Below are 22,512 nucleotides of genomic sequence, written 5' to 3' on the forward strand. Positions count from 1 at the left end.
AATAATGGCAGCCAGCTGTTCACACTTGACTTTCATGGGGAAGACTAGTGAGAAAAAGGGATTAAATACTCTTTCCTTCAAATGCTTTGATAGCTTTCTCTCCATTACTATCAAATCAATGCTTGTTTAATCTCTACTTAAGTAAATACATTAGTTCATTCTGCAACTTGTGAGTCGTGATGCTGTTTGCTTTGCTTTTCAGCCTTTCATGTTTTTGTTCCTATTCTGGAGTTTGCTGTTCAGTTACTTGATGCAAGTGCTCTGTGTGTGTTTCTTCATTGAGATTATGAACCTCTTCAGTGAGCCCAAGTTCGTAGTCTTTCTAGTTGTTGTAGTCTGGTTAGTTGGTGCTTCTGCCTGTACTATTTTTTTTTTAATAGGAACTGTCATCACTTCACTTGTTTTCCTGTTTTTTCTCATTGAGCTGTTATCTGAGTTGTTACCACTGCTGAACCTACTGAAATCTTTCATTCTTTAGAAATTGGACAAGGACAAAATCAGAACTATGAACAGTTGTACACATGGTCACTCACCTGTGTTGCCTTCCAAATCCTTGCAGTTGGTTTCTGAAATCATTGGCATGTGTTTAAACTCATAAAAGTAAATGAAGACTTTAAGTAGGTATTTGTATAAAAAAAGCTTCCAAAGTTACATGATCGCTGTAACTAGTACAGGCTAGAGTAGTCAGTGGCCAGACTTTGAAGTGGTTCGTACAACACCAGTGGTTCACATGTTAATGCTTGAAATTGTATGCTGTTGAATATAAAAACATAATAAAAGTAAATCAGATTTTTTAGGGGGCTTCTGCTACTTATTTAATCAGGAAAGTGTTACTGAAGTCCATATAAACTGTTGTAGTCACCTTTGTTTTGATATCTGTGTTCAAATATTGCAGCTTTTTATAGTTCTGCCATGGGGAAATTCTGTTGCAAAAGCAGCATGAAAGCAGAACAGTAGATAACATGCAGAAATAAATCACAGAACTTCTGTATTCAGGGACTGACTTGATTGAAAAACCTGAGATTGAATCCTTTGAGTGTTCCTTTGAAGACTGGAACTGTTGAATTTAGAATCACGTAGTATCTCAAGTTTGAAGGAGCCCATAAGTAGCTTTTTGAAGATCTTAAGGCTGCTTTGAGAGAAGCTTCCAGATATACTTCATGTGAATGTGTGAAAATAATTATGTTTGGCTTGAGAATGAGCTGCATCTTTCTTATCTCTAGACTGTCACAACCTGTGAGGGTATCCTTTTAAGGCCCAAAGGTGTTTGCCTTAATTCAGAGAACCAGTCCTGCAAATTATTCTGTTGTGAATAAGTGCAGATCACTTGCTTAATTCCCTCCGGGGGCTGTGGGAAGTTTGGAGGTGTCTAGGAGGAACAGTGCTGACTCTGCTGGAGGGTTAAGAAAAGAGCTTAGGTCTCCATCACCTTACTTGAATCATTCGTGCAAGTCTTGATCACTGTGGGTGAGAAACAAAGAGCCCAGAAAAACCTGTATCAAAGAAATACTTGAAAGGATTTGTATAAGCTTCCTGGCTTTCACAGATTTTTATATTTCTGGGGTTTGGCCTTTTTTTTTTTTCTTTTTTTTTCCCTTTCACAATTACCCAGAGTTCTGGGCAGCAAGGAGAAACGTGAGTGGGAAGAAGTGAGACTGGGTTGATATTAAGTAAAATTACTGAAATAAAAACTCTTCTGGAGATAAAGTGGTACTGTTTTGTAAAACAGCAGGATAATAACAATGAAAACCACATCTTGCACTCAGGAGAATTCAGCTGGAATTAGAAGCAGCTCAGTGCTAGCTTGGTAGAGCATTTATTTGGAGAAACTTGCTTTGCTGTTACATTCCGAAGTCAAAACAATGTGTGTTAATTCCGAGAGTTCGTAATAACTTCCATCTGTATGTGAGCACAAATTGTTTCAATCCCCATATTTTCTATTTGTAAAATTGAATACCTCATGAAGTTCACAAAGCAGCTTTTAAAGTTGGATAACGTTAGGTAAGACCATAAATTGTCAGTTAAGATTTCAGCTCTGACTCTAGCAAACACACAAATGTGTTATTTTTTTCAAAGGGAAATTAGTGACTTATGTCCAATAATATCAACAACAAAAAAAGTCACTGTCATTCCTAAATGCCATTGCTAAAAATGGGAATGAATTGCTCAGCTCTCAAAAGCATTAGGCTCTGGGAGATCATTGAGGAGGTGGCTGGCCCCACAAACTGCAGCTGCTATGTTACGGATGTGCGTGGAGTATCTGAGGAAGATGAGGCTTTAAGTAGTAGGGGAATGAAATCAACTCTTGCATTGGTTTTCACAGCAGAGGTGTTGAGATTACACTGTGGAAACTTCCTGCTACAGTGAACGTATATCAGGAGCTCACTGAAGCGTTGTGAGGGTTTTTTTTTTTGTGGGTGATAAGCAAAACTTTACACAGCGTGGGCAAGCTAGCATCCTTGAGTTCTTGTCACTGAACTTCCAACAAGTGCAGCTCAGCTAGGGCACAGACATGGACCTTGCGAAGCTGAGCTCTCACAAGTCCTTGAGCAGTGGTCTTGGCACTCCAGGGTTTTTTGCTCTTGGCTCTTTGATTATTATTTTTTTTCTTTAATCTTAGGGTGTGTGGGGATGAGAGTGCAGTGGCTTTGAGTTTCAAATCTCAGGCCTGTAGAAAGGAAGAATCTCTATTGCTGCTTTACCAGCTGTTTTGCTGTCTCTTTCCTTCATTCCCAGAGCCTGGGAATACTTGGGCCTGACTTCAGTGTAGACTCTTCATTACATATGAAGAGATGATCTTATTTTAGTGACCTTCTTTCTTGAGGTGAGTCTTTAATGAGCACACACAGTGTCACTACTGGAGATTACCTGGCCTGAAGCTGTATACAAGTTAATATTACATGGGTTTTTTTTCTGTATTGGTCATTATTTCTAACCCATGTTTATATGATGTGTAGCTTTTGAAGAGAGTGTGACCACCTTGACCATGAAACTTCTAGTTCCTTTAGGTATTCAAGAAGTTGTCTCTTGCATGATACTTGGCAGGCACTGTTGCTCTTCCAGTTGCACAGTTGCTTGGAGAGGAAATAATTGTAGCTGTAGAGCTGGTTTCTTCTGGACCCAGTCAGAAGGGGATTTACTGCAGCTATTTTCTCGCATGGGACAATCAATTTATTTGCAACTCTGAGTATCAAATGATGATGTGGTATTTTGGTCAGCCACTGAAGGAAGTGGAAGTATAATTTGTCTCTTGATCTTCTGGATGTCTTATTCTGAGTCTCAGTCCAGCTTCACCACAGAACCACAGGCCTGAACTATGATCACTGCAGGACCCCTTTTGGCTTTGTTGTTGCTGTGATGTTGGCTACAACTTCCATCTGGCTTTAGTGGACAGTGCCTTGGAAACAGTGGTGTTCTGTCCTTGTCTAAGTTACTGGGTCTTGAAGGGAGACTTGCAAAACTGGGTACCAAACAGTTTGGGCTGTCACATGGCTCTCTGATTTCCTAGAGCCAAGCTAAGGAGTGAATGTGTCTACTCTTACCCCAGTTGATTGCTGGTGTTTGTCAGGGAGGCTCTGCGGTTGGTGGCAGTCAGAGCATACCTTCCCAGTCATCACTTCCAGGTTTTGTGAAATCTTTTTGATTTGTTACACCACATGTGGTAAGATTGGTTGGGGTTTTTTTTCTGTTCCGGCTGAATGTGTGCTCACAATCATCTCACAAGGCAAGGCTTCTCTTCTGATCCGGCCTTGATTTGTTTTGTCAGACGTCTTTTGAGTGATGTTAGACTGATACTCCTATTCACATTGGCATGATTCGCTCAGCTTTAGCCAAAGAATAGCTCTGCTATCATCTGACAGTCATTAGCAACAGATGAACATTGCTATTTGACACCAAAAAAAATCACTCAATCTTTTGTCAGCTCTCCAAAGTATGTTTGTTTTCACATCAACGCAGTACAGATCCAAGCAAGTAACTTGGATTTTAGCCTTCCTTTCGTGTGTGCGGAGTTGATGTGTCCACATGGGGGCAGGCAACATTTACGTGCTTTATGTAAGGTGCTGGAGCTGTTGATCAGCCAGTGCTGCTCTGGTGGGAATGGTGCTTTTTAGTTCAGTTGCTTGTCTAATGCCCGAGGTAAGTAACATTCGTGGAAGCACAGAAGAAAAGCAAAATACTTCTTGATGTATTTTAGTTGCAGGCAGATTGATACCTTTCTAATAGCTGAATGGACTAAAAGTTGAATGCTTATGTACTAGGGCCATATGGAAGAAACTGAACCGAAATTCAGCTCTTAAATGTGAAATGAGGCAAGATGTTCAGTTTCTGGCTCTGTTAGGCTATCAAGCATGTGAGAAAATCAACTTTATAATAGAAACTATTAAACTTTTCCATGGGAAGTTGAACGGCAGAAATGTTAGGACTAGAAATTTGTTTTGGCAATAAACACTACTGAGCAGAAGTGTCTTTAAGAGTTCTGTGGGTATCGGTGTAGATGCAGTGGTTATGACCCTTTGAGTGTAGGATACTGTGGCTTGCACACTACATCTTTTATGAGGCCCCTAAACTAAGATCATAAAACATACAGTTCAGAAAGAATGCACTGTCTGAATTTGTGGCCAATTTAACTGCATGGGGAAAAGTGTTCTTGAAAGAGCACAGGTTGAAGCCAGAGTTGAGTCCTCATCTTGTAAAGTGCCAAGCATTCATTTTAATGTTAAGAGGAAGGGACTGCACCTGAAAAACCACAAAGTACCTTCTCCAGCTGCGCACAGCCAAAAGCTTTTAGGAGAGGTTTCATTCCTGAAAGTCTCCTAGTGTAGCAGTGGGCTAATACCTAGCCAGATCATTTAGAATTGGGGAATTTACATATGTTTTTTGCAAACTTGTTGGAAGACTTTCTTTTTTTCCTTTCCTATCACCCATGCCAAGATAAAATAGGTTGAAATGAGACTGGATTAGCTGTAATAACAGTCATCCTTTCATTCAGATGAAAGTCTGCCTGTCCTTGCCCTGTAAGCAATCTGTACTGCTCAGCAAAGGCCAATGTGAACTTGCTCAGCGGAGGAGCAGATCTTTGCTTTCCAGCCTGTACTGATCACTGTACTTGCAGCTTCAGCCCAGGTAGCACTGGAGGCCGTGCTGCTTGCTCTGGTGCAGAGAGTTTGGAGCAGATGAGGTGGAGTGAACAATGTGGTTGGGTGGAATAAGAGAAGTGGCATCACCAGCTGTGCTTAGTCACTTCTCCAAAATAATTTTGGGGATCACCCCCTGCAAGTATGCTCTGCATGTTAGATCACTTGTGTACTATGTAGCTGTCATCATCTCTGTGCATTAACTCTTCAGCCTGCTAAGCTTTTTAAAGTGTTTTAAAATAGAACCAAAGTTGAGTAATCAAAAGGAAAATGAATTCGTGATATAGTTAAGCTGACATAAACACGTGTGATTTGCCAACTTAAACTGCTTTGTAGTATATATAAGCACTACATTTTGAAATTGAAAGAGATAGGAAAGTGGGAAGTCTGTTATCAAGGCATGGCACAATGTGTTAGTGTAGGAAAAAGATACAGTCTATAACTTTTCCTAACAAGCAGGGTGTGTGCTCTGGAGGCAAAGCTTGATTTTTTTCAGATATAAAGTGTTAACACCTGTGGAATTCATGGACCTCCTTTGTGAGCCTGTCTCTTCAGGACCCTTCTTGCTTTCTGCTGTGTTGCCATCTCTTAATGTGTAAGAAAAAAACCCCAACAAGTTAAACTGTATAATTTTCTGAAACCCCGCTTACTTTAACGCACAAAAACCAATCTTCTCTGTCATTAGCAAGCGACAAGCTGTGACTTCTGTTTTGTTGTAGTGGGTTTTTTTTCTGAGCTGTAATTTACACTTCTCCATCCACCCACATCCTTTGTTCTCCTGTTGCATAGTTTTAATATGTATGCTTTGTGTTCCATGAGGCAGGTTTTGTGTCATACTTCTATGCATAGGATTTGGCACATCAGGGTACAAATCCTGTTTTGAAAGCTTTGGTTATGACAGCTGCTTAATTATCCATAAATGCCTTTCAGACCTATTATATACTGTGGTTGACGTTTAAAGCAAGTTGGCCTCCGGTATTGGCTCATTTACTTTTCTGATTAGTCCATAATGCTTGGAAATCCAGAGCTTTGAAGTAATTTGGTTTTCAAGAGACTGGAGATGCTAAAGGGGCTATCTGTCTGTTGGCCTTGTGCATAATTCATGTCAATATTTCTTAATATTGTGTAACTATAAAAAAACAAGCTCTGGTTCTATTTAGCCAATGTAAGTTGCTAGCTGTTTTTAGGAAAGCCATTGCTGAACAGACCTTGGTTTAATGCTCCCTGACCTCAGCTTTTAAGTTTGAAATACTGTCCATCGTATGAGAAAAAATTTCCAATATTGGTATGTCTTAGTGCCATTTGGTGTTCTGAATGATGGTGTTACTGTGATAGGAAGCAAGTCTTACACAGGCTAAACTATTGAATCTATACTCCTCAAATGAGAGGTTTCCCGGTTTGATTGGAAATCTCATCTTTTCTAGAAGTCAATCTCTTTTGCCCATTAAAAGTAGTGTAATGGATACCTGGGAAGCAGCTTAGGTGAAACATGGGGCTGGGAGCTGAGAATCCCCAAATTCTTTCTACATGTGGGCTCTGTGGTGTGGGGTGGATCACTTGCTGTTTGAGTAATGCTTTCTCAAAACAAGAGCCTTTTCACCTGAAGGAGCAGGTTTTACAAACCTGAACGAATACTTCAGAAAAACTGCCAAAAGCTCAGTGTTTAGTGTTTTTTTTTTTTTTTTTTTAAAAAGGGCTTTGCCAGCATAGTATGAAAGAACAAGTAGCTGAAAGATTGTGTTGCAGTACCTCATGGAGTGCTTTGTGCACGCTGAAGTACTTCTGCAGGTTCCTCTCCTGTATCATCTTAAGGTATGAGGTAAAGCTGGACTGATGCCAAAAGGGAAAATTGCCTGGCTTTGGTGTGGATTTATCAAAATATGACGGTAATAAAAAAAAAAAGTATGAAGTGCGAGTAGCACCATATACCAACTTCCAAAGCCTTGATTGGAAACTTTACTATATTGCTCTGAACTGTCATCAGATGATGAAACCTCATCACCAGCAGAAAGGAGTTCATAGGCTTATGCAGATGACACTTCCACCTGAACTGATGGAATGACCCTGGTGTGGCCATGCAGTCTTTCAGCCGGGCTGATGAGCTTGGGCTCTGTGCTGTATTCACTCTTGATTTTCGGCTAGGGCACGGTGGGCGAGTTCTCTGTATCTACCTGTGTACTCCTGAGATGATTGCCCTTTTGGTGTAAATAGGTAAAAAGCAAACTTCAAATGTTCTCACGCAGCGCAAAATTATACTTGAGGAGCTAAATGCATAAAGAAAATGTCATGTTTAAGATGGAGCTACAAAATGTGACTTGTCTTTTTCCTAGCTTTTGCACATCTGACCTTTTTGTTCTGTGCCTGATGTAATGATTTTTAATACAAAAAGCTCAGGATGAATGAGGTCATGGGAAGTAAGTGTGCCCATGCCTTATAATCCAATAAACATCACTTTGTGATACCGAGCCATTTTAAAAAGTTCTGACCTGAACCTGGAAAGGTTATGCTGTATGGTTTCATCTCATCAGGCTATAATGCAGCAAGACTATGGCTGAACAGTAAACGTGGTTTTAGTTATTTGAGTATTTTACTGGGGAAGAGGGGAAGCTTTTGAGGCCAGTAACTGCTTTATCTTCTAAATTGCTTTTTTTTAATGTTCTTTCTGTAAAATAGTCATGGTATATGAGAGGCACCTTTATGGGCAAAGGGGCCTATATATGTTATTTTTATAATAAGCCCACTAACCACCAAATTTTACAGGAATACTTTACCTATGTAAGTGGCTGTTTCCCCCAGTCTGTCTTTGACGGTGGCTTCCCATATCTGTAGTGAGACACCAGACTCAAACCATGAAGGCTGATGTTTGAGACACCTCTCTGGAGAGGTATTGTGTTTACACTCAGGGAAAGTTTCACAAATACGCATGAGAGAGTCCTGGAGGAAAGGCGGCTTTTGGCTCATCTAAATGTTTAGTTCTACAGTGTGTTCTGCATGTATTCAAGCACGTACTCCTATTTCCTTATTTTTTTGTGGTCTATCTCCAATAAACACTATTGCTGTGAAACCAAAATCTAGTATTAAATATTGCCTATTATCACATTTCATTTTTAAAGATTGGAAGAAAACTACTTCATAAATGTTTGGCAGAATATTACAAGTTGCTGAGCATTAGCATCCAGGCTGCTGCTATGTTTTAATGTTGATCAGACTTCACATTTTGGTGGATGTGAGGGGAAGCAGCAGGTCAATAGAGTGCTAAGGCAAATCAAAGAAGGTAGAAGGGAATTAGAGCTGTTATTTGATGAGTGTATTGCTTCCCTGGTCACTGCTGAATTCACTGATGCACTTAGGTTTCATGCATGAATTTCCACTACCTTTCAGGTGGAATTGAATTAAAATTCCCCAGGCTGAGAGGAGACAGGCTGTTCTTGGGGTAGGAGGAACCAGTGGTGAGAAAAAGTTACATAGGCATTTGCAGTTTGTGAGAACTGAATCATTTAGAGCTCTGTGCAGACCTGATGTGTGCAGATGCTTAGCCATAATGTAGAGATCAACATTTCCCAACTGTACTATTGAGTGTCTTGGACCAGTGACTTGCAGTATTTTGACTGTTACTTGTGACTGTTACAGAGCAAAGTAGGAGAAATGTGTCTTATAGCAGCCTCTGCCTTGTACGTGTGGGGGGGTTCGGACACATGTTTTAAAAATAATGGTGTAATTGTAAGCAGCCTTTGAAGGGACAGCTTAAAACAGAGTTATCTCCAGTTACTGCCTTGATTGCTCTTTGTATGCCTTACTTGTTATTGCTAAATCAAAATTGTGATCCAGGTCCTTTGAGATGGACTTAATGAAGGCTCTAGGCAGGCTGGGTCAGCTTGAGGAACTTTAAAGCTTGTGCCTAATGGATTAATGAAGGACATGGGTCTTCAAGGATGTTGATGTAACTTGTTTTTCTTGTTAGTTTAGTACCCTTAGAAGAATTACAAAGTAAACATCTGCTTACCAGGGTGGACCTCTGAACAGCCTTGAAATCCACTTGAGAGGGAGAGAGGCAGACATTGGCATATCACAATAACAAGTCAGCATTTCCATAAAAATAGCTGTGTATTTGAGCACTTCCTCTTGTTTGGGTGAGGGCTGTCACTGCTGTGGCAGTTCTGTATTTGCTCCTTCTGAAAGCAAGACTGAGGACTTGAAGACTTGCTGTAATCACAGTGCTTGCTATGTTGCTTCCCTCCCACCCACCCCCAACTTCCCCAAGAAGCTTAAAAAAAAAAAAAAAAAAAAAGCAAGCCTTGATTATATTTACTTTTACACTGAGATAGGTGTATACTGACAGTCTTTTAGATATGAAAAATGAAAATTAATTTTAAATGTTTAGCTTTAAGATGCGTTATCTAAAGAGCTAACTGATATCACATGTTTAGCTAATGTTGTACCCTAAGGTTTTTTCAGGAAACCCATGTAGCTGTTCAGAGCTAGAACAACTAGCTAGCTTTAATAAAACAAAGGCAAGCAACGTGTTAAGAGTGCAAATCTAAAATTTTATAATTTTCCCCAAAAGGTATAAACGCACACAACTGTTTATATAGCAGCAGGCATTATTTCACTGATCCCCCAAGGTTGTTTATATAGCAACAGGCATTGTAACAACACTTTCTGTTTTCATTATTGCAGTGCTTAGTCATCTGAATCCCAGCCAGTGCTCCCTCATACTCTGAAAAGTCATCCAGGATCTTGTAAAACAATTAACTATGTCATTTTATTAAAACTTGAATTTTATATTTCTGTCCCAGTACTTGACATCCTCTGAAAACCTTATGTAAATGTTTGGCTTCTAACCAATGCTGCGAACTTGATTGAAAGAACACTTCAGCTTCTATTTTTGTTTATAGGTTTTCACATTTGTGGAGCAGATGTCCTTTTTAAATGCTTGATGCTATCAAGAAAAACTCCTCATTCAATTGAAAATAATTCAAAATTGTTCTTGACTGCCTTAACAGTACATGAGCTTGCATAGTGCAGTACTGGGTTGGGTCCGCCTCTTGTGTAGATACAGACGGTGCTACAACAACAAGGACCAGTTGTCTGCAGCAGAGGCTAAGAGAAGTGCAAAAATGCTGGACACTTCAGTGTAGACTTGAGTATTATGCATAACATGTACTGAAGGGGCTGGTATTTTGAAACTTATTAACAGGCTGAGCTGTAAGGCTGCTTCCACATGTCTTAGAACAAGATGAAAATGGATGGGGAAACAATATGGTAAATGATGAACAGATGAGTTCAGAATTGGAGTCATTCTGTGCTCCCCAAAAAGGATATTCCAGTCCAGGTACTCTGTGGTTTCTGGCTGGAAGTAAATGTATATACTTGTATACCATTAGTCATTAAATACTGTTACAGGAATTAGCATAGGAAATGGGCTATTCTTTTTTGCACATAAATGCAGGATACTGCTATTTTTCTTAAGAGGCAGCCCCTTAGTGGCAAAAGCTCTAGTTTTAATCTTGGGTACGATCTGATGTTACCTAGAAATAATGGCTAAATGATTTCTTTTTAAGCCAACTTATTTGAAAAACTTCAATAGTCCTAGTACTTCTTTTACGGACTTTATAGGAGAGTAGCGGAGCCTTTGCAGGTTTGTATTTGAATTACTTAACAAATGACATAGCTATGTTTGTCATAATTTGATGAATGAATGTTTTATTGTGGAACTGTTACCTTTAGGCAGGTGATAAGCTTTTATGTAGTCTGACCTGATTTTCATTAAGTAGTTAACAGCCTAGCTGACAAAATAAATACTTGGAAGATACTTGGATGGCAGTAGTGGTTTAGAGATGCTGAGGTTGGAGGTGATCCACTGCTGAGGACTGACACTTCCAGTCTGAGTTCAAACCATTGCAGAAAAGGAAATACAAATAGAAACTGGAACAACTGAATATCTATTTTTTTATTTTCTTCTTCCCAAAGAGTCTAAACCAATTATGCCTGACTTGTTAGGAGTTAACTTTGTTTGTCATGCCTCACCTACAGCTAGTACTGTGGTTGTGTTAGCTGGGACAGCTTTCTTAGTCTTTGGTGGAAATTGTTCAAATATTTTGTTAGATAGCTAATACAAGTCTTAAGAATAAATCTAACTTTCGCTCTGAGAACCATTGTTTTAAATGCAGTTTATGTCAGCATTTATGGTTTTCTGTAATGTTGGAATAAATACCAAGTACAACATAAAATACTAACTAGTATGATATGCTGGTCTTCTAAGAGTCAGAGTTGGCCTTAATATAAATGTAATTTCCTCTTTCTTCATATTCTTCTGTACAGGTACTTCCTGAAATTGTCTTAGAACAAAAAAAAAAAATAAATATCAGATTTTACAAAAGCAGTCTAGACAGTTACCTCCTGACAGTTATAATTACTGTCTATCCTCTTTTCAAAGTCTTTTCATAATGTTGAAATTCTTAAGTTTATCTTACTGGATTTGTAGTGTTAGAGGCTTGAGGATACAAGTTTTCTCAGAAAGTAATCAAATTGGTTTAATCTAGAGTTGTTTTCTAAAATCTTCTAGAAACATGAATATGTACTTAAAGATACATTTGGCTAACTACTTCTTTACATCTCTAAGTGAGCAATAACAGTTGACGTAGAAATCAAAGACAGTAAAATGTTGAAATGTCCTTTTTTTGGGATGAGTAAAGGAATCTGTGTAATTGAAAGAAATTATAGTGTGATTTCCCCACCCCCCACCCCCAAATATCAGTACCCTTAAGTTCTTGCTTGAGATGCATTCTATTTTATGAATAGTTCATCTTCTACATCTTATTTCTGTGGAATAAGTGTTGCTAGTAACTGGTGTGAGAACAGACTCAGACTCCTGTCTGAAGTGTCTGGTATCTTTAGCTTATTTGTTTAGCAGTTCATGTATACTATGTGTTTTTGTGCAATCAAGTATGATTCACACAGCACTTGGGAAAACAAAGCTGTATATAGGAACTAAATATTAGTAAAGGAAATGGCAATTAATATTTTATTACTTAAACATCATTAATTATTTACTCACAGTCCTATGGAGAATACGTGGTCATAAATGTGAACGCAAATCTTGGACACTTGTTCACTCTAACAGGCACATTTTCTTTGGATGGCTGGGTTTGTAATATCCTGAAGGAGCAATCTAATTTTTAAATAAAATGCTGCTTTTGTAAATGTCACTTGGTTCCTTTGGAAACTTAGTGTGAGGCAGGTGGAGATGAGTGGTGTTTAATAGCAACAGTTGAAATTTGAACTCTGTTTCTTAGGAGAATCAAGACAGCACGTGGTCATAGAATCACAGAATGGTTTGGGTTGGAAGGGACCTTCAAGTCCATCTGGTTCCAATCCCACTGCCATGGGCAGGGACACCTTCCATTAACCACGTTTCTCAAAGCCCCATCCAAGTTGGCCTTGAACATTGCCAGGGATCCATAACGTCTTTGGGCAACCTGTGCCAGTGCCTTGCCACCTCACAGTATAAAGTTTCTTCTTAATATCTAATCTAAATCTTCCTTCTTTCCATTTAAAGCCATTCCCCCTTGTTCCTTTACTATAGGCCCTTGCAAAAAGTCCCTCTCCAACTTTTGTCGGCCCCTCCAGGCACTGGGAGCTGCTCTAAGGTCTCCCCGGAGCCTTCTCCTCCCCAGGCTGCACAGCCCCAGCTCTCCCAGCCTGTCCCCACAGCAGAGGGGCTCCAGCCCTCTGACCAGCTCCGTGGCCTCCGACGGGCCCGCTCCAACAGGTCCGTGTCCTTCTGATGCTGAGGACCCCCGAGCTGGACGCAGCTGTGTGGGGGTCTCAGCAGAGGGGAGCAGAGGGGCAGAGCCCCCTCCCTCGCCCTGCCGGCCACGCTGCTGGGGATGCACCCAGGGCACGGGTTGCTTTCTGGGTGTGAATTCACGTTGCGAGGCCATATCCAGCTTTTCATCCACAAGCACCCCAAAGGTCTTCTCTTTCTGGTTTTGTTTTTCTGCCCTTCTAAGTCTCATGAACAAAGCAGCTGTCTTCTCCCTACATTTTTCTCTTATTTTAAAGTTGATTTCAATGTTAAAGGGTACTTGTATCCTACTGTAACAGGTCACACAGGTGATGGTTATTACTGTTATTCAGTGTCTTATTTATTGGATGAGATGGAGTAAATGTCCCTGTATGTGTGGTGCTGGCTGTTAAAGAATACTGAACTTCAGGAAAGGGGAAAGGTGTGTGAGAAATGCTTTATGGTTTGTGTTAAAACCCCCACCTCCTTACTAATGATGCAGTGTTGCCAGAGGATAAGAGTAGGAGGAAGAGGAGTTCAGCTCCTTTAAGTAAAAGAGAAATCTTTCTTCATTCCACCACCCCCCGGCCATGTGCAGCATGTGTAGTGGGTTCTGCTCAGTAGACTTAGATATCTCTTGGTATGTGGAACTACTGCAGACCACTGTGAAGTAGGAGTTAACCTTGTTGCATTGATGGGGAGGTAATTTTGCAACCAGATTAAAACCCTGGAAGTAACTCATGGCTCTGGTGCTTCAACTGATTATTTTTATTATTATATTTTTCCTGTCACTAGAAGGCAGGTGAATTTTTCAGCAGCTTCTGGTTTGCTTGTAGGTTTGTTTTATAAATACACCATCATCAACTTGTATTGATCCAGACACATAAGGCAATATTGCTTTGTTTTTAAGTGGTTAGAAAGCCAAAACAGAATAAAATTTATAACATGAAATCTTTTTTCTAGAGGTTTCACAAAACTTCCATTATAACTTGATTTACGATGCATCTCTACTATTTGCAATATGAAATGTGTTTTAGCAGAAACAGTTGTTTTGCTCATGTTTTGATATGAGTCTTGCATGCATTCCTCTTTTCTTGGCTGTTAGAAATAGAGGGATTCCTTAATCCAATTCTTTTCATGCTCTGAAACTTTAGAATTTAAGGACGATTAAAAAAAGGGGTATTCTGTGAGCATTTGATTGTAGTAGGAGGAACAAATGTAATGTTTTTGATTTTGTGTGTTTTTTCTTTTTATTTCTTTTGCCTCAGGCTAGTTCCTTGGTTAACCAAATCCACTGTAATCCCATCAGGAGAATGTGGTGATCGTTTAATAATTTATATTGTGTGGTTGTCTTAATCCAGGCTCTGTCATTGTAGCAGAAAATATGAATCCAAGCCCACCGTATGACTTGGCTGTGTCCATATGGAAATAATAAACTGTAATAAATGGCCTCCTGTTGCAGAATACAGTATTGAGGATGATTTTCTTCCAAAGCAATTTTTCTTTCTAAAACTCAGACAAACATAGAAATCATTCCCAATTTCAAGAGTGTTTTTCTGTGTAAAACTGATTGGCCCGTTGTTTGGGAGAAGTCAGAAATCAGTCTTTCTAACTTTGAGGATGCTTGCGTACACCGTACTTTGAGTTATGGAAGCAGGTGTGTAATTGTAAAAAACAAATTTGACTTTGGGTTTGTTCCATGTTTCAGCAAGTAGCTCTGTTTGGTATCAAGTTTGTGCAGTTGGTGAATGTGCATATTGGAGGTCAACTGTGACTTGTAGAGGGCGTTAACGTCTGCAGAGAACTGTGTATTAAGTTGATACTGCTTCATTCTGGTAGTCTTAAAGAAACTGGAGTTCAGGGATATTTTTTTTTCATATTTTAACCACACAAGGGATAAATTTCCCTGCAAAGTTTCCCTAAAGTTTTGAGATTCAATCTTGAAAGACAGATGGACTTTTTCCCTTCCCTGTGCCGTTTTCTTCAGAGATGTTTTTAGCTTGAGGACTTCTTAAATAAGGAGTTTATAATTGCCAGCAGTGGCAGTTATGTCATCTGTACTTCATTTAATAATCTGAGGGTAAAAGAAGTTGTGGTTTGCATGGAGTCAGTGTGTTGGATCTTTCATTTACATTTGCACCCACATAGGAGTTAATACTTGGGATAAAGTTAAGTCAGTGCTTGAAGCCTTTCTCTTAGCTACATGGCATTTTATTTGAATGCTGGGTTTAATTATGAGAATAAGAGCAGCAGTTTAAATGTTCGTGTAAACTGTGTGAGGAACATAGATTTAGATTAGTTGTGTGACAGTGTGTATTTTTACTAGTTGATGTTACTGTAATAGTTCCACTACTGATTCCAGCATGCATTGATACATTCAGAAAGACAGATGTGCACAAATAAGTGTTTTTGAATCGGTGAATATAGAACGTAGTGTTGAAATTTGGTCCTTTCACTTAAAGGCTATATTTTTATTAAGCTGTGAGGCTGCTTTCCTGTTGCAGATAGGAAATGGAAAAAGTATAATGAGGTTTAACAGTAGATTGATTATTTTGTTGCGGTTCTTGGGTGGGTTTTGCTAAAAAGAGGTTATGAGTATTAAATGGAACATTTCTGTAAGGGGAATAGATCTTTTGGAACTGCTTGATTACTCTACACTTTCTTTGAAAACCTGGGGAATTAACTGACCATAGTGTTGTATTCATTGGAATCTGAGTTTTGGAAAGCAGTGCTGATTGTAGTTTTTTCTGTTCTTGTAGCTTAGATATCAACATGGGCTGAGTACTCCAGACCTAAGGCAAACTCTTCCGAACCTGAAAAACTTCATGGAGCTTGGGCTAATGGTTAGATGGTAAGTATTTTTTTTGTAATTAAAAAGAATAGAGGTTGATGCTACAAAAAATTTAGATGTAGGAATTTTTCACAAGCAAGCAACTTATCACAAGAGTTAAGCATGCTGCGTGAAGATTGTGACTTTTCCAAAATACAGTGTAAATGTCCATAATTTTCTTCTGCTCATTGTATCATCTTCCATATGAAGGGCCTGCACCACTTTTCAGAGGTGTATGGAGTGGGGGAAGGTGACTGTTTGAAAAACAATGCTCTTCGCTAGAGGGAGGTGAATTAATCATTCTCCTAAGAACTTTGTCTAAGGGTTGGTTGCACGTGGACCTTCTGTAATACAGTAGTTTAGGAGGGTAGAAAGGTGTAACAGCCTTAGCAGGACAGGTCTTAGCCTTGTCAGTGCTTGGCTTCCCATTGCTTTAAACGTGTAATTCAAGTGAGCTGCATGGGAACCTGAATTAACAATCAACACAAATTGTGTTGATTGTAATTGCTGCTAATAAAAATAGCTGCTGAAAAGAGCCTGGTCCCATCCTCTTGACACTCTCCCTCAAGGTATTTGTAGACATAGATAAGATCCCCTCTTAGTCTTCTCTCCTCCAGGCTAAATAGGCCCAGCTCTCTCAGCCTTTCCTCATCAGGGAGCTGTTCTGGTCCCCTCATCTTTGTAGCCCTCCACTAAACCCTGTCCAGTAGCTCCCTGTCTCTCTTGAACTGGGGAGCCCAGCACTGGGCACAGCACTCCAAAGGTGGCCTCACCAGGGCAGAGCAGGGGGGAAAGATCCCCTCCCTCAGCCTGCTGGCTATGTTCCTCCTGGTGCTCCCCAGGGTAACATTTGCTGCCTTGGCCACACGGGTGGCTCACAGGCAACTTGCTGCCCACCAGAACACCCAGGTCCTTCTCCGCTGAGCTGCCTCCCAGCAGGTCACCCCCAGCCTGAGCTGGTGCCTGGGGTTGTTCCTCCCCAGGTACGGGACCTTACACTTGCCTTTGCTGAACTTCATGAGGTTGTTCTTGGCCCAACTCTCCAGGCTGTCCAGGTCTTGCTGAATGGCAGCGCAGCTTTCTGATTTCTATATTATATGACTAAAGTTAATGTAGGCTTGTCTTGCAGCAGTTGTTTGAGCATGAGGCTTGACCAATTCTCCTTAAACTGAAATAAACTTCAGTAAATGCAGAAGGCACAATTCACTAGCGAGTGTATTTCTGCAGGTGTTACATGAATTGTATTCTTACTTTTTAAATTTAAGATCTTTGAATTGTGTATGTGCATGCAGCCTCTTAGCTTAAGCAATTACTCTGTCCTCCATTCTCATCTTCCTTCTTTGTGTGCCTGAATCCCACCCAAACATAGTGTTGTGCCATTTTAGGATCCCTAGGTTAATTATTCCCTGCTTCAAAGTTGCACAAGTCTTCTGTGGTCCCTCCGTCGTACCTGGCCCCATGCAGATACCCTGGATACTCCAAAGTATTGAAAGTATCATCCCATCTGAGGTAACCTTACCAGGTTTTGCTGCCAGACGCTCTGGTGATGGATGTGGACTCCCTCATTGCTTCAGTTGGTCTGAGAAATAATTCCTTCTGGCACATATAATGCTAAATCGTGGTGACAGAGTGCTTCCAGTCTTCCTAACTGAAACTAGTTATTCCTAATAACAAACTACAAAACACTAATAGCCAAACCTTAATTTTTGGGGGCTAGTATATGGCTTTTAGGGGAGACTCAAACCAACCTTGAACTAATTTTTAAATCTGCTGTGAAATGACAGTAAACATTGTGGCACTGGCCCTTCTTTAACAGTGGAGTTAAAACTTTCTAGTGCTATTCATTATATTTGAATTCCTTACATGTTAAACCAGCAGAAGTAGCAAAGCTTTTATTAGTGTAATGCAGACTAGTCTCTTGCGTGCTCTGCATGGCAGCATAGCATAAGGTGGATTTCTTTAGTGATGGAAATACTTGCCTGAAATGAATGCATAAAGTGTTATGTGATGCATAGTTTTGGGTTGAAAAACAACAGACAAACTGCTGATATACAGCCTTCTCTTGTGTAGCCATTTCTGCAACTTTTAAAGGATTTCACTATTCCAACAGTTTTCTTATTGCTATATTTTAGTAGAGTACTAAAATGTTGCTAAGCTGTAAAAGTGTCGTCTTTTTGTTTTTTCCTGCAATATGTAGAACATGGGAAGAACAACTCATCAGTTCTAAAGACAATACAAGATCACACATCCTTCTAGGCAAAACCAAAAATAAGCTTTCTGTTGTTGCTCCATTTGAAAAGATCAGGCTTCAAACAGGGTCAGTGCCGCAGAGTAGCACAGCTCAATATATCAGACCTTTGGGACAAAAATTCTGCTTCAATGGGTGAAATCCTAATGGACATCATCATGCCACAGCTCTTACCAGCCCCTGCTTCTGTGTCCCTCTTTGGCTTTGTTATCTTTCCTTCCTTGCACAGAAATGCTGATCCATGTGAACTCTAAACTAGTGTCCAGATCACTTATTTTGGGAGGAGAGTCTTGGCAAAGGAAAACAAATACAGGCGTAGAAAAAGTATCAGCTTTTAGCAATACTGTAAAAAGCATTGCCTGATGGAAATTCAACTCTGCCAATAAAACAGTGGAAGTAAACAGGCTTGGAGAAGAGGAAGCTCAGCCCCCTGTGCGTTTTATTCTGTCAGTAATTTCACACACAGCTGAAAACATTCTCCCTGCTTTTCTTTTGATCCACTAGCAGGATGCATAAAGAAAAGCTTTCTTCATCGGGAAGATATTACTGTGAGATTTTTATGTGGTATCAATCATAGTGATGTAAAAATCCTAAGATGATGTGTGGTCCCCTAAGCAAATCTGAGAATGAAGGACAAAAATACCTAAACCGTAAATTCAATAGCACTGGTGTGTACTCGTCGGTAGGGTGGGAGGGCGTGCAGGTTGATGATGTTTGGTTTGCTCTGGAGTAATCAGAGGTGGGATGACTGTGGGACATGTTAAATGGGAGTAATTTTCAAAATGCAGGTATTTGTGCTTCCCTTCTGGTGTGTGCTGACTTTCAAGTACTGATAATGGAAGCTTCAGTTATACCTTAGAGATTTTGCTATCGTAAAACCAGGGTTTTTTTTCCCTATAGGTGATACACAATCATTAGGAAGACAAAACACATTTTTTGGCTGGATAATATTTCAAAACATGTAGAAATATTAAGCATAGTTCTCTGGGAGTATCACATTCCCTTCTTCCTCACCCCGCCATGAATGTCTATGCCTCATTTCCTTCTCACCTCCAAAACTTGTATGAATAGTTGTTCATTTTTGATTTTTTTTTTTTAAAGGCTAATGATTCTAAACAATGCTTCTTAGTATTTCCTAATAATATAAATGGAAATGAGGCTTTACAGGGAGTCTAGCTCAAGAGGAAGAACTGGCTAGACTTTCATAATCAAGCATTGCAGTTGAGCACATACGTAGCAGAGTACAAATGCCCACTGTCTTGTGGATGATATCTGATAACATATATTTAAACAAGCATAAAAGCTACCAGCTGTTAAAATGAAGATTTGAAGGATTTTTTGTTTTCAGGGTACTATAGGGGAGTCATCTGGTACTTTGCTGACTACGGTTTGTGGCAGAGGGTATTTCCAGGTTGTCCTTAATTTGCAGGATGAGAGCAGGAACATACGAGGCAGCAATGGGTTTTTCTTATCTACACGTTTGCTTGCACTGCCTGGTTTGTTTACTTTTGGTTTTGTGGGTCTTCAGTTTCCTTTCTTAGCACTGTAGCTGGGTTTTGCTGAATTTAAGTTCTGTCAAATCATAATCACACTGCTAAAATACAATACACAGTGCTTAGTTTCTCTTTGAATGGGACTGGTTGTCGGACTCCTAGCCCATGCATCGTTCTCATTTTTGCTTTTAACTGGAGACATCTGTATTTCTCTGCCGTCTGGAATGGGATTGAATCCCCTAGATATTCAGGGTAACTGAAAAACAGTTATTTCAGGTTTATCCTCTTTCTCTGCTAACCATCAGCCTAGATTTGAGTACAAAATAGTTTCTTTACCCCTTCAGATTAAAAACAAACAAACAAAAAAACCCCACAGCTTTTGTGAAAGAGCCCGCCTATTTCATAGTTTTATTGGAGCAAATTTATCTTTAAAGTCTCTGCTTCAGGCTTTCATGAACTTCCATGTTCTGCCTGGAGCTCCGGGCCAGCCCGTGGCCCTGTTGAAGGTCTGCAGAGTCCAGTGCCGTTGCATCAAGGTTCCCTGGATCCCTCCCTCTGCCTGGTGAGATTTGTGTTGTTTTGGTTTCTCAGACATGACACTTAAATGATTAATACATGTTTTCACATCCCAGTGTGCGTGATTTATTGCAGCAAGCTTGCAGGTCTACAGGCTCTGCTTCCCTCTTCATATCTCTCCTGGCACCTATATTCTGCTGTGTTTACTTTTCTTCCCACTTCCCCATACTGAAAAATATTATTTGTACTGTGTATAGATGAAAAAAAGACAGATCTTGGTTGCTGCACACTGTTATGAAAGCTGCCGAACTGCAAAAACTTATTTTTGTGATATCAAATCTGGACGTTGACACTTAACATGAAGGATGATGAGACAAAGTTGTTGTTGATGTAGACTGTCTCAGTCGTGGTCCCTCAAATCTTTTCTGTTTCCTTTTGGGTGTAATTCTCTGTTTCCAGTTTTTTTAGTCTCACTGGCTTCCAGAAAAGCAGCTTGTTTTTAAGATTAGCTTTTGCTGATGCAAAAGGCCCTATGCAGTTTTTCTCTTAAAATCTTTCTTTTGAGCATGCAGTTTATTCTAGCTTTTTGAGACCAAATCTCTACTTATATGTAGCCCGTACGTTCTGAACGTTGTTTTATTCCTTTTTGCATGTTCAGATTTACCTTTCACAAGTCAGACTCTTAATCATGGTTGCATGAAATCAAGAGACTCTTTCATTTTCTCTCCTATTCTTCAGCTTAATTTTATTTACTCGGTGTAACTTTTGAGGGATAGTATTTGTGATTATTAGTGGCAAGTAAAGAGCACACTGCAAACTTGAGCAGTCTAGTGAGGAGATATATTTTTTTCCTAGTGAATAGATGAGACAATAGGCTTACCTAATGCTGGCAAATACGAGATACTCCTTTAGAAGGTCACGTCTGTAGTCAGGGAGATGTCCTTTCGAGCCTGCATTTAAAAGCTTTGCTCAAAAATACTTGTGTGCCAAGGCTTACATTTGTGTTTCAAAGGTATGTCTTGATTCATATACTGCTAGATTCAAGAGGAGCTTTAAACTTAATGTTTGAATTAAAAAACCTCTGGTAGCTTAATTTATGAAGATTATTTTCTTTTAAAGCTTGTGTCAGAATTTCTTAGCTGCCAAAAGATGCAGTTTCACCTTAACTTCATATTGGCAGCCTCCCTTTGCAGCCCTGTCGCTATTGTGTGTTATTTAACCAGTAATCTCTAAGAAGGTGAGAAACTATTATTACTTTTAGCACAGTTGACATGATATTGGCTCAGAGCTGCACTTGGAGCTTCAAACATTTCAGATGGCTATAAACCAACTTAAACACCTTCATTTAGCGTTCTTACTGCCATGAGGTCATAGTTTGCAACAAAAAAGATCAAATGGTGTTTAAGTTTTTTTTTTTTTAAGTATTCTCATACCAAAGAGCTGTAGCTGTGGATTTTGGATTCTGGCCAGGCAATCAAGATTTAGTATTTTGACCAGCTGTGATCCAGTAATGTTCCTCAGAGGAAACATTTTGTGGGGAAGAAAAGATACATATTTGAGCCTGTGAGTTGTATTCTGTCTCTCATACTGCTTTACAGTTTCTCTGAGCCCCTTGCAGGCAGATTAAATAATCACAAGTGAATCTGACTGAAGAAACTTTTTCTTTTTATCAAAAGTGCAAACAGATTGCAACCAGGATCCATTCACTAGGAAAATAACTTTAGAAATGTTTGTATCCTACCTTTATCTTGCCTGTTTACAGCATGGAGTCTGTCTTGTGCCTTAGGTCTGTCAGAATGCCCAAACTGACTATTTATTAACTAGTGAAAACTAGTATTTTGGGGAGCAAACAGCTACTTTGTAATTTGGCTGCCAGTAAAATTTACAGCTGAAATTAGACTGTTATGAATTGGCTTTTGAGATTTGGATGCAATTGAAACATTGAGATTGGTGACGATGTTACTCTCTCTCTATAATGTCCAATAGAGCTGAGGTTTCTCTTCTTTTTATTTATTTATTTATTTATAAATCCTGCTTCCTGATAGGTACTATACATACTCCTATATGTAACTGGTTCTGGTCTGATCCAGCTTGATGACTAAGAGTCATTAAGGCCTGATGACAGTTCATCAGATCAGTTTTTATACTCCACTAGCTGCAGGCTGTTCTTTTTGGACAGGTGTCCACACCTGTTTGCTGTCTCTGAAGACTGACCAAGTAATTGTGGCTGGAAGCTGAACCAGCTCAACCCCAGTAATTTGGGTCAAGGTTGTACCTTAGAGGAATGTACTATGCTCCTGCAAGCCAAACTCTTTTCATTGGTGACAATATCTTACAGTCTTTAAAGTTTCGTGGAATTTGGATGATAGTTTTCTAACTTCATCTAACTTCCTTTTTAAATATGTTTTTTTTTTATTAATTCCATGAGCTGTGAGAGTTGATAAAAGCATCATGTCTCTTTCTCTGGACTTTGCCATGATGCAGTGCTATGAATTCTGGTAACA

General features: G+C 39.6%; 1 protein-coding gene across 4 annotated transcripts in view; it reads left to right on the plus strand.

Annotated features, from left to right (window-relative positions):
* UVRAG (UV radiation resistance associated) overlaps positions 1-22,512 on the plus strand; it is a 100,430-nt gene that overhangs the window by 68,862 nt on the left and 9,056 nt on the right. For all 4 annotated transcript variants that reach the window (XM_080376212.1, XM_080376213.1, XM_080376215.1 and 1 more), the window contains one exon: positions 15,681-15,772. In XM_080376212.1, coding sequence (XP_080232338.1) covers positions 15,681-15,772 — 92 coding nt within the window. The remainder of the gene's footprint in view (positions 1-15,680; positions 15,773-22,512) is intronic.

This window comes from Falco punctatus, assembly GCF_963210335.1.
Source record: "Falco punctatus genome assembly, chromosome: 2".
Classification (NCBI taxonomy): Eukaryota; Metazoa; Chordata; class Aves; order Falconiformes; family Falconidae; genus Falco; species Falco punctatus.